Source organism: Sciurus carolinensis, chromosome 7 (genome assembly GCF_902686445.1).
Source record: "Sciurus carolinensis chromosome 7, mSciCar1.2, whole genome shotgun sequence".
Lineage (NCBI taxonomy): Eukaryota > Metazoa > Chordata > Mammalia > Rodentia > Sciuridae > Sciurus > Sciurus carolinensis.
The window spans coordinates 41,317,655-41,331,358 of NC_062219.1; the positions used below are offsets into that span (position 1 = coordinate 41,317,655).

General features: G+C 34.4%; 1 protein-coding gene across 1 annotated transcript in view; it reads left to right on the forward strand.

Annotated features, from left to right (window-relative positions):
- LOC124989192 (triadin-like) overlaps positions 1-13,704 on the forward strand; it is a 151,370-nt gene that overhangs the window by 97,071 nt on the left and 40,595 nt on the right. Inside the window, exons 12-13 of the mRNA XM_047559164.1 lie at positions 9,096-9,122; positions 9,572-9,601. Coding sequence (XP_047415120.1) covers positions 9,096-9,122; positions 9,572-9,601 — 57 coding nt within the window. The remainder of the gene's footprint in view (positions 1-9,095; positions 9,123-9,571; positions 9,602-13,704) is intronic.

A 13,704-nucleotide genomic window follows, 5' to 3' on the forward strand; every position in this document is an offset into this window, starting at 1 on the left:
GTGACTATAGATAGCCATGATGTGCTTACTGTATGTTGACAAAGAGTCAGAAAAAAGGGTTTTGAATGTTTTCACCATAAACAAATAGTAAATGTTTGAGAAGATTAATATATTTACTATGATTTGAAAATTAGACAATGTATACATATTTTGGAACACACTTGGAACCCCATAATTACATACAGTAGTTTTATGTGTCAATTAAAATAAAAATAATCTATGTGAGTAATATATCAGTAGAAAATAATTTATTAATGTATATGAAAAAAAGTATTACCAGATCAAATAATTTATTAGGTACATCAGAAAATAAAATATCCAATGATGAAAAGCAGGGATATGTATTGTTCTCTTTTCTTTGTTTTTATTTTCTTTTTTAATTTTATTTTTGATGACAGGGATTCAGAGCCTCACACATGCTAAATACATGCTTTACCTCTGAGCTATACTTCTAGTCCCTTTTGTTATTTTTATTGTTTACCTATAAATTAATGGGTTGAAATCATTTGAGTAAGGCATGCTTATCTTCTATAGTAGAAAAAAAGACATATGTTCCTAATGAACATGGCTTTGCTGTTAGGGTATGAGGTGTCCTCCAAAACTTCCTATGTTAATGCAAGAATATTCAGAGGCAAAATTATTATAAGAGTGGTAACCTAGTCAGTCTGCCCTACTTTGAATGGACTAGCTGGTGGTAACTGTAGTTAGATGGGGTGTGGTGGGTTACTAGGAGTGGTTTGGAAAAGTCCATCTTCCACGTGACTCCTTGTCCCCTCTCTCTCTGATACAACTGCCAGGAGATAAGCAACTTTCCTCCACTGCTGCCCTTTCCCTAAAATGTTCTGCCTCCTCTAAGACCCAAAGCAAAGAAATAGGTTGACCATGGACTAAACCTCTGAAACCATGAACCCCAAATAAACCTCCTTCTCTAAGTCATCCTCGTCAGGTATTTTGGTCATAATGACCAAAAGCCAAGTAACGAAAATGCCATAACTGCGTTATCATGAACTAGAGCTAATGTCAGAGGCACTTGGAACTGTACCTTAATTGATGCAGCAATGATTTAAGATTTATTATTCCAAATTTAATTCAGTATTTAATAGGATGATAGTAAACCATTTTTATTGCAGTCAATCCAAACATGTAAAAGATATTAACTCACCCTGAAAAGATTATCCAGAAGACATTGAAGTTATGAACTCTGTTCATTAGGACTTTATGAACTGAATTTTTGGTTATATTCTCTCACTATTTTTCCAAGTTTGAAGTATCATTGCTATATTCTAATACACATAACTTTGAGAACTGTTATTAATTTAGTCATGAATTAGAGGAGAACAATGATCCTTCCTTATGTGTGGTCACTGTGCAGAGGTTTAGTCAGCAGCAAGGATCTTGTGGCTTTAAGGAGAACCATCTGCCTCAGTCATGTCTAGTGAGAAATTTTGATCCATTATCATAGTACATATTCATTTAATTAAGTAAACATATTTATTATAAATTTCAGTATGAGAGGAATTATATTAAGCTATGAAAACACCACTATATCTGTTTAAATAGAAGTTACAGGATATTGGATGAGATAATCCACACAAACATACAAGTACTATGTTTAGTGCTAAGATCAAAACCTTGAAAGTGTACCATTGGAATATGAAAGGTGAACCTAACTCAGGATGTGGGCTTAGGAGCAAGCTAACTAGAGCAACTTATTTTGAGTCATATTTTTGTAATAAATGAAATTTAGTCAAATGAAGAAAGGAGAATAATGTTCTAGACAAAGAGATGAAGCAATCTAGAAGCAAAAGAGACTTCAAGTTTATTAGAAATACAGTATTTCACTATGGTTTGAATATAGAGAATAGAATGGTGAACAGAGAAAAGAAGGCCTTGAGATAAGCAGCAAATTAGATGCATTAATAACATCAAAGAGGAGGGGATCCAATTGGAGTTAATAACGAAGGTACATGCTTAAGAAAAGAGATGTGATCTGTGAAATGAAAACACACACAGTTGAGAAAATCTCTCTGGATACAAAATCAAAGTGTGTTGTATTAGAAAATCTGTCTTTTCAACATCAGTCCAGAGTTCTTGTTAATTACTTGGAGAGGCAGAGTTGGATTTGTTTAAAGCACTGTTACAGTGTGTTAGTTTCCTGAGGCCGTCATGACACATGCCACAAGTTTGTGCAACTTAAAGCAACAGAAATAAATACTCCTTCAAGAATGTGAAAACCAGAAGTCACACATCAGGGTGTTGTCAGACCATGCTGTCACTGAAGGCTCCAGAGGAGACTCTGTTCCACGCTTTCTCCTAGGTTCTGGTATTACTGTCAAACCTTGGAATTCCTTGGTTTGTAGATGCACTACTTTAATGTCTGCCTCTGTTGTCACATAGTATTCTCCCTTGGGATTTTCATATTGTCTTTCTTCTATGTGTCCCAATTTCTGTGTTTCTTTTCCTCCATATATAAAGACACTAGTCATATACTGAATTAGGGTCCACCTGATCTCATTTTAATTCAATTATAAAAGACTATTTCCAAATAAGGTCACATTGATAATGGACTAGGTGTTTGGACTTCCACACGTTTTTCAAAGATACAAATCAATCCATAAGACTTGGTAAAAAGAAAGCAGAATAGTTGGAGGTGTTATGTGACTCAAAAGAAGCTGAACTTGAAAATAAGCAGACATAGATGATGGCACATAAACAACTAGCCCTGAAAACCAGGTTTTTCACTAGACAGTTGGGAATAAATAGTTGTCTAATATAAATCAAAAAATGGTTTATGGATAAGTAGGATTTTTAAATTAAGATTTTTCTTAACCTGGCTGCACTTCAAGATCACAACTGAACATCCTTATATTGGTGCGCAATTTCAGGTGTATGCTATATTTTTATTTATATTTTTTATTATATATTTTATTTTTATTTTTGTCCATTTTAGGGGGAATTATGCCAAAAGAAAGTAAGCAAAACCTATCTATGCCTCCAAATATTACTGTTCAGTGATTTTATTCTTAAATTTAACCAGAATATATGACTGTAAACATGACCACATTTATTGAATACAAAGCCACTTTCCTATTATTGAATTGTGCTTAAATAATGTCATTGGCAGACATAAAGAGTAGTAGGTAGAGTCCTATGAAAATGTTACATATTTATGGTAACAACATGGTTGAGGATGCTATTTATTACCATTTATAGCCTTGTTTTCTTTTCAGAGAATCTGTGAAACAGTTTATACCCGGTATCATTACAAGCAATTGCTTTACTTCTGTTAAACAACTTAACCCATGTATATCTTAAGAGCATAGTGAACTATATAAGGTTTGAACTTTGTTTCTTTGCCTGAGTACCAGAGAACTGAAGTGAATTCACATGTCAAGTGAAAGGAACTACATAGTAACTTTGACATGCATTTTTGTATTCTTTTTTTAAAAAATAATTATTTTTTTAAAAATTATATATATAGTATTTATTCTTTTTTTTATTGTAAACAAATGGGATACATGTTCTTTCTCTTTTTGTACATGGAGTCAAGGCATACCATTTGTGTAATCATAAATTTACATAGGGTAATGTTGTTTGATTCATTCTGTTATTTTTTTCCCTTCCCTCCCACCCCTCCCACCCCTCTTTTCCCTCTATACAGTCCTTCCTTCCTCCATTCTTACCACCCTCCTTAACCCTAATCCTAAACCTAACCCTAACTCTAACGCTAACCCCTCCCACCCCCCCCTTGTATGTCCTCATCTGCTTATCAGCGAGATCATTCGTCCTTTAGTTTTTTGAGATTGGCTTATGTCACTTAGCATGATATTCTCCAAATTCATCCATTTGCCTACAAATGCCATAATTTTATCATTCTTTATGGCTGAGTAATATTCCATTGTATATATATGCCACAGTTTCTTTATCCATTCATCAATTGACGGACATCTAGGTTGGTTCCACAATCTGGCTATGGTGAATTGAGCAGCAATGAACATTGATGTGACTGTATCTCTGTAGTATGCTGATTTTAAGTCCTTTGGGTATAGGCCAAGGAGTGGGATAGCTGGGTCAAATGGTGGTTCCATTCCAAGCTTTCTGAGAAATCTCCACACTGCTTTCCAGAGTGGCTGCACTAATTTGCAGCCCCACCAGCAATGTATGAGTGGACCTTTCTCCCCACATCCTCTCCAACACCTATTGTTGCTTGTATTCTTGATAATCGCCATTCTAATTGGGGTGAGATGGAATCTTAGGGTAGTTTTGATTTGCATTTCTCTTATTACTAGAGATGTATTTATTCTTATTAATTATACATGATAGTAGAATATATTTTGACATATTATACATATATGGAGTATAACTTCTCATTATTCTGGTTGTACATGTTATAGAATCGCACTGGTTGTGTAATCATATATGCACGTAGCATAGTAATATACCATTCATTCTGCTCTTTCCTATTCCCATTCGTCCCTCCCTTTCCTTCATTCCCCTTTGGTTAATCCAAAATACTTCTATTCTTCTCTACCTCTGCACCCCACCTTATTGTTAGTTAGCATCCACATATCAGAAAGTATTCAGTCTGGTTTTTCCGGGTTTGACTTATTTCACTTAACATGATAGTCTCCAGTTCCATCTATTTATCGGCAAATGCCATAATTTCATTCTTCTTTATCGCTGAGTAATATTCCATTGTCTATATACATACCACATTTTCTTTATCCATTCATTGGTTTAAGGGCATCAATTTGGTTCCATAGTTTAGCTATTGGGAATTGAGCTGCTGTAAACATTGATGTGCCTGTGTCACTGTAATATGCTGATTTTAAGTCATTTGGGCATAAACCCAGGAGTGGGATAACTGGATCAAATGGTGGTTCCATTACAAGTTTTCTGAGGAATCTCCATACTGCTTTCCTTAGTTGTTGCACCAATTTGCTATCCTGCCAGAAATATGTGAGGGTATCTTTTTGGCTCGTGTTCTAATTACTATTCTGACTGGAGTGATATGAAATCTAAGTGCAGCTTTAATTTGCATTTCTCTAACTGCTAGAGATGTTGAACATTTTTTTTATACTTTTCTTTGACCAATCGTATTTCTTCTTCTGTGGAGTGTGTGTTCATTTCCTTTGCCCATTTATTAATTGGGCTATTTGTTTTTTTTGTGAGAAAATTGAAAGCATTCCCTCTAAAAACTGGAACAAGACAAAGATGCCCTCATTCACTACATTTATTCAACATCATCCTTGAAACTCTAGACAGAGCAATTAGAGAGAAGAAAGAAACTAAAAAGATACAAATAGGAAAAGAACTCAAAGGATCCCTCTTTGCTAATGACACAATTCTGTATTTAGAAGACCCAAAAGATTCCACCAGAAAACTTCTAGAACTCATAAATGAATTCAGAAAGTAGGAGGATATAAAATCAACACCCATAAATCAATTGTATATCTATACATCAGAGATGAACTTACTGAAAGGGAAATTAGGAAAACTACTCCATTCAAAGTAGCCTCAACAAAACCCAAAATATTTGGGAATCAATCTAACAAAAGAGGTGAAAGACCTCTGCAAAGAAAACTACAGAACACTAAAGAAAGAAATTAAAGAAGACCTTAGAAGATGGAGAGATCTCCCATGTTCTTGTATAGGCAGAATCAATATTGTCAAAATGACCATACCATCAAAAGTGTTATCCAGATTTAATGCAATTCCTATTAAAATTCAAATGATGTTATTCATAAAAATAGAAAAAGTAAGCATGAAATTTATTTGGAAAATATAAGAGACTCAAAATAGCCAAAGCAATGCTTAGCAAGAAAAGTGAAGCAGGAGGCATCACAATACCAGACCTTAAATTATACTACAGAACCATAGAAACCAAATCAGTGTGGCATTTGCGCTAATACAGGCATATAAACCAATGATACAGAATAGAAGACACAGAGAGAAACCCACATAAATACAGTTATTTCATACTAGACAAAGGCATCAAAAATATACATTGGAGAAAAGATGGCTTTTTCAACAAATGATGGTGGGAAAACAGGAAAGCCATGTGTAGCAAAATGAAATCAAACCCCTATATTTCATTCTGTACAAAAGTCAACTCAAAGTGAATCAAGGATTTAGGTATTGACCAGAGAACCTGTGCCTAGAAGAGAGAGTAGGCCCAAGTCTACATCATATCAGCTTAAGAACTGACTTCCTTACATGACTCCTAAAGGGGAAGAAGTAAAATTAAGAACCAACAAATGGGATGTAATCAAACTAAAACACTTCTTCACAGCAAAGGAAACAATCAGTAACATGAAGAGAGAGCCTTCAGAATGGGAGAAAATGCTTGCCACCTGCACCTCAGATATAGCATTAATCTCCAGGATACAATAAGAAACTAAAAAAAAAAAAAAAAAAAAAAAACCCAAAACAAATAACCCAATCAATAAATGGGCAAAGGAATTGAACATGCATTTTCTATTCTAATGCAAATTTTTTTCAGCATAAGCAATTGAACCCAGGGTGCATGGTAGGCAAGCACTCTAACAGTTATATATTGACCTTTTTTAAAAAAAATTATTTTGGGGACGAATCTTGCTAAGTTGTCCAGGCTTGTATTGAACTTGTGATCCTCCTGATTCAGTCTCTGGAGTAGCTAGTATTATGGGTGTATGCCACCCTGCCCAGCGCTAATGCAACTTATAAATTTATGTTTTCTACATTTATTTTTCTGTGCTCAATTTCTCTATTTATTAATTTTGTCTTATTCTAATTATTTTATTTATTTATCTAATGAACAAAAATAATTGAGTGCCTATTATTAAATCACATAATGGGCATTGTACTGATTCCCTGAATTCAATGATGGAGACATATGACTTCTATCCTCAAGTATCTCACAGCCTAGAAGAGAAGACATTCACTTTAGTGTTCAAAGTAAATTGGGATTAACATAATGGTAAAGAAATTTATAAAATAATATTAATTTGTCAGTGGGAAAAGCAAAGCAAATGCATCAAATAATCTTTCTGAGAAAGAGATAACTAAACTAAGCCCTAGGTAGAAAATAAACAAATAAAAAATAAGGAGAATAACTCCAATGAAAAAATTCAAAGAGTGTTTAAATCAATGCAGAGATAGTCCATGTTTGTGAATATAAAGATTCAATATTATTAAGATGTCAGGTCTCCCCAGTCTTCATCAATTTGATCTCCATCTAAATCCCATAAATTCCTGGGCATGGTAGTGCCCGCCTGTAATCCCAGCAACCTGGGTGGCTGAGGCAGGAGGGCTGCAAGTTCAAGACCTACCTCTGTAACATAGTGAGACCCTCTCTCAAAATTGAAAAGAAAATATACCTTTTAAAATGGTTTGGGTATGTAGCTCAGTGGTAGAACACCCCTGGGTTCAATTTCTAGTACCTGCCCCCTGACCAAAAAAAAAAAAAAAAAAAAAAAAAAAAAATAGAACAAATCCTGAAATAATTTTTGTGGACATTGACAAACCAATTCTAAAATTTGCATGGGATACAAAAAGATCCCAAATAGTGAGTGTAATATTAAGGAAAAAGAACATAGTTGGAGGCCTGACAATACTCAACTTCACCTCTTATTATAAAGCTTTTGTATTCTTGCCATTGTTTTCCTGGACTCAGGTAGATTCCTCGTGTACTTATGCCAGTCAGTCCTCTTCTGAAGACTTATGAGAAGCTTCCATATATCTCCAGAACTCTCGCAGTTCTCCACTTTATGCTATTTTTCCATTTTATTCTAGCAATCTAAGTTTCTTTGGACTCCCAGCTCCACCTCATCTGCTCAGGAATCATCTGGGTACTCAAGAAATAAACCAAAGCAAGAGTAGAGTATGTCCCCTTTGTTTCCTGTCACTCAAGGATCTCTCTTCTTTGTTGTCTGAGGTCCCATATCTTAAGATTCCTTTTCAAGGACTAGTTTGGTCCCTGCTTTTTTTTTTTTTTTTTTTTTTTTAAGCTAAAAGTGGAAGTCCCTGGAATGCTTTTGAGAATAAAGGAAGGCAGTATTAATATTCATCCCCAAAGAATAGAATATGTTATGCTCATCCTTTTCAGAAGTCAAGTGAACAGAGATTTAAAAAGAAGAAAGTGACCAATATGGTTCAGTATGTCCATTGATTTGGCAAGTAGTGGAGGAATTTGAGACCAGAGAGTCCTGATAAGTAGAATGGTTAGATTGAATGTAGATTACAGTGAAGTAATGATTAAATGAGAGCCAAGATGTGAAAATAGCAAAGGAAGATGAATTGAGCAGTGATGAAAAGGTATTAGATAGCATTTGTAAGGGAACACAGAATCAATGGAAGTTGTTTTTGTTCTCTGTCCAAACTTTTGTGGATATAAAAAGGAAAGAAAATTAAAAAACTGACCCTGAATGACTGACAAACAATAGCTTATATACTGGCCACTGGCTTCTGTAAATAAAGCCATTGCTGTTCATTTACAGTTTTGTCTATGGCTGCTTCTGCCCTATACAGCATGACTGAATTAATGTGACAGAGGTCATCTAGTCCCCAAACTGAAAACATGGACCATCTGACCTTTTACAGGAAAAGGTTGACCAATCCTTGCACTAGCTACTCAACATGCAATAAGTATCTATTTCCAGTAGTCCAGAGCTCCCAATTCAGCAGGAATCATTTAAAATGTTATTATACTAGGACAGATGATACATTGATAATCTTCTGTAAAATGAAAACATTAGTCTTGGATATTTCATCTAGCATAATATAAGTTTAAAAGTAACTTCTCAAAATTAAATTATGTGTGCTCTGCCTTAATATTACAAATTAAAGTTAATATTGCACACTTGATTTTGTGGGCAAATTATTTTTTAAAGGGAAAAAATTAAACTAAGATTTTATGATTTAAAATAAATTTTTCCTTAATTACTTGGCCATAGACATTGAATTATATATACCATATGATTTCAATAAGGAAGCATATCTGGGATTTATATCATTTAATTTTTAATTTGAAATATATAATTTTCTATCATATTCCATAATGTGATCTCACGAAGCATTGTCTGACTCAATCTTTAACATTTTTCAACTTTTTCTAGGCAAAGATGTCAAGCCTAAACCTCCACGTATGTTATATGCATGCCAAATAAATAAAACAAATCTTAAATGCATGTTTTTGTTCATCCTCTGATTCCATATTGAATATTTTGCTTAAAGTCAAAGCCTTAAGTGTTTTGTCTAGACAGTGTTCTTTTTACCTTATGTGTAATTCTGAGAATATGCTATGCTGAAATTTTCTTTCATCTTTTATTCACTAAAGGTATAATCCAATAACTTTGCTAACTTTGTTTTACAAATCATAGCTTGCATTTCCATTTCTCCTCAAAATAGTTCTTATTTTAGTTGATAGTGAGGAATCTTTACGTCTTTTCTAGTAAAATTTGCCATAATCATAAGATAAATAAAATATGACAGATTAAAACACAATGGATAATATGTAAAGAATACATACACGAATATAGGAAATTAACAATTTTATATAATCATTATAACTAATGTTTGCCTATATTTTTAGAGTCACAAGAAAAGAAAGAAGAAAAAACAGGTGTGTATATTTATGTATAAACTCATGCATGCATTTTACAATTTATAATGAATAGTACACCTCTTTGCAATATTATACCCTAGTAGAGATATTAAACCATATTTTATCCCTAACTTAAAACATACATATTTATTGGACCTATTCATTCCCAGAAAAAAACAACCCTTTTTATATACATGAAATAAACTTTGAGTTTTATTTGGTTCAGAAGAAGTGATTGATGAATTGACTCCTATAAAACCACAATTTTTTTTTTTAATGATAGTTACAGAAGACATTCTGTAAGAAAATAACTCCTCTCATTCTTTTCTTTTTCTAGACTCTTGAGCTAAATGAACATTTCTGGGGCTATGCAATAGGCAGCAGAAAATTTTTCAAACAAAATACAGAAATCTAATTTGAAAACAGTTAAAATTTTAGTTTGTGTTTCCTAATTGCATTTATGTCATAGGGCTTCTGCAACAAAATACCACAAACTTGGTGGACACCAATTCTATCACAATTCTGGTAGCTAGAAGTCCTAAATCAAGGTGTCAGGAGAGTCATCTTTCTCTTGAAACTTGCAGGGAAGAATCCTTGCTCGACTTTGCTGGTGCTGGTGCCAGCAGTCTTTGGTGTTCCTTGGCCTGTAGATGCATCCCTTCAATCTCTGCCTTGATCATCACAAGGCTGTTTCCCCTCTTGGTGCCTCTGTCTCTATCTCTTCCCTTTTCTAACATGTATACTACTCACAGTGCACTGAGAATCCCCCTAGTCCTTGGTAACAACATCTTAACTATTTACATCTGCAATGACCCTATTTATAAATAAGAAAACCTACTGGGTGTAAGGACTTGAGGATCTTTTGGAAGGACACAATTCATTCTGTAAAAGGTTCACCCTTTGCCGCATGTCTTTTGTATGTACAAATCACATTCACCCCCATCCCAATATCCTTAAAGCATCAATTCTTACGTCTAAAATTTCATTCAAAATGCTAACTAATTAAAGATTCCAAATGGAATTATCTAAGTTATTTCAATTAGTTATGGGTGAATCTTGGAGTATAATTATTCCTGTACAAAAATTATTTTCCACCTGTGCACCTGTGAAGTCATAGTACAGATTATATTCTCCCAAATAAAATGGTGAGACCACCATAGGATAGATATTCCCATTCCAAAGGGGAAAACCGGAAGACAGTAAAAGGGTAGTGAGTTTCAACCACATTCCCATACTCAAACCTATCTATTCCTTGGATGGTTATAATAAAGTTACAACTAACTGTTGCTTAAAACCACAGACATTTATTCACTCAAATACAAAACCTAGCAAATTTCTGGTCCTGAGAATATCCTCTTTTGCTCAATTCTGTGATGGTGGCTCTGCCCTCTTAGCTCCATGTGGTCATAACTCTGCCTTCTCTGCTGAAGAGATGATTATCCCAGGCCTTTGAATCCATGTTTCTGACTTTGGAGTAATTATTCCTTCATTTCGTTCTATTTCTGTTACTTTCTGTCCAGGTTGTCACTGTATTTGCTTATTTAAACTCTTAAAATCCTGATTATTCTCCTATTTAATTCTTGAGGTCATGAATGTCTTATCCAATGTTCAAGACATTGGATAAGAGGGTCCTCCACAGTCCTGGACCACATCATCTGTGTTCCTATTTTCTGTTGAGGTGGTTGATTGGATCCATGAGTCACAAACCAAATCTCTTTAGGGAACATTTTTCCAGTCACACAATTTGCCATATTAGTCTTGTCAAGGCAAAGTAGCAATGCTGGAGCATCTACCATGACCCAATTCCAAAGTCACTTCCACATTTTGTAGGTATTTAAGATGGGAGAACCACATTCCCATACTCAAACCTATTTATTCCTTGGATGGTTATAATAAAGTTACCACTAACTGTTGCTTAAAACCACAGACAATTTATTCACTCAAAATTCTGGAGGAAAAGCAACACTTCTTCAAACCTTAGAAGGGCCTCTGGTGGTCGCCAGTAATCCCTGGTGTCACTTCGGACTCCACCTCCGTCATCACATGGCCGTCTTCTGCCTTTGTGTCCCTCTCCTATTATAAGGACCCACCTATTCTCCTATAACCTCATCTTACCTACTAATGGCATCTGAAGCAACCCTATTCCAAAGAAGGTCACATTCTCAGGGCTGATGTTTAGGATTCAACAAATCTTTTAGTGAACACATTGATAATACTCTTTATCTCAATTCCTAGATCATGTAAGTACCCAATTAGACCTATTTCAGATCATCTCTTCCAGCTTTTGATCAAATCACTTATGTTACTTTGGAACTGTTTCCCATTCCGATCTTTTTGATAATAAGTAGATAATTTAGAATTAAATCAATTATAAGTAGCAACAACTTAATGACAGATATATGCATAGCATGTTTTAACTACTGAGTATTTTAATAATTCATCATTGTCAAACCATGTGAAATTTGAATAATTTTTAGTAACATTATTATTTCCATTATGGAAAAAAATGAGTTCCAAAAATAGATGTGTGCTCTGGTTTATTATATTTTTTTAGAATTAAAATTGTCCCCCTGCTCAACCCAGCTACAAATTTAAAATGATGAAAAAAATCAAGTAAAAATATTTTTATTTTAAATAATTATGTGTCATAATTATATGATAAAAGTAAAAATGCATTGTTAGTCTTAATTTAGAAATAAAAAAAGATTAGTTCCTACTAGGATATTTACACAGAGTATCCCAGTTCCTTGTCATTATTTTCCTTGTCTTTTCTTTTATTCTTTTAAAGGATCTGTATCAGAGATTTGAACCCAGAGCCTCCTGCTTGTTATCAAGTGCTCTCTCATTAAGCTAAGCTCACAGTTTCCCTCATTTTTCCCCTACTCTGTTGTTCAATATGATTTTATCATACTGGATTAGGTGAAATTGGGATGTCCCATAGTCAAAAATGTCTGGAAGGTGAGTTCAGGTAAACCTCAGCAGAGGCTTCAGGTTTTCAAACATCTTTTGGGGTCAAGTATGATCATGTTAATATTGTGGCTTTATTTCTAATAATAATCATCAGAATCATAAACTCATAAAATCATGGACTATTTGTGTTTGAAGGGTAAGAGGGACAAGAACCTATTAAGCAGCTACTGTGAACTAAAGACTAACAATGCATTTTTACTTTTATCATATAATTATGATAAGCATAAAACATAGCAGTTATTATATATATTCATAATTTGTGGAAACAGCTAAATAGAACAAGTTCAGAAAAACTGGTTATTTTTTCAGTATTTCCAAGCTGATTAATATTGTAGCTAGGATTCCAGTCCATGTCCAATTTGTTTCAAACCCTGTACACTCCTACAAATAGATTTCCAGACTATCATTTTTGTACATTGACTTAAAAATTGGTTAACCTTTCCAAGTTTACATTGCCATTTAGTGTTTAAGTCCTAGCTCTGGAACTAACTAGTTGTTACCTGAGGCAAGTTTACAAAAACCCTTGGGCTCTTTGGAAGCTCTTCCTTCATTATTTAAAAATTCTCTCTCCCTTTCTCTCCCTCTCTCTGTCTCCCTCTCTCTCTCTCTCTCCTCCTCCCCAATACACACACACCCCTTTAATTCTTACCAGAGCTTTCCTGGCAACTGATCATAGTTCGAGTCTACTTGCTCTCCTAATAATGTATTTGTCATTCAACAAAGCTAATAAATGCCTGTTTTAGTCAGCTTTTTTCTCAATGGCACAAACAATTAGGAGAAAGAGAAAGTTTATTTGGTTTTTGTGGTTTCATAGACCTCCATCCATACATGACTGAATCCATTTGGGCCTGAAGTGAGGAGAACACATGGAGGAAGGGTGTGGAGGAGCAATGCAGTTTAGGAAATGGCAATCAGGAAGCAGAGGGAGAGCTCTTCCCACCAGGAACAAAATATAAACTGCGAAGGCATGCCCCAGTGGTTTAGCCCTCCAGTCGCACTCTATCTATCTCCAGTTACTGCCCAGTTAAAAGTGAATTAATCCACTGATTAGGTTAAGGGTATCCTAATCCAATCCTTTTACCTGGGAAAATCCTTGCAGTATCTCATACATGAACTTATGGGGAACACCTCATATGTAAACAAGAACAGTG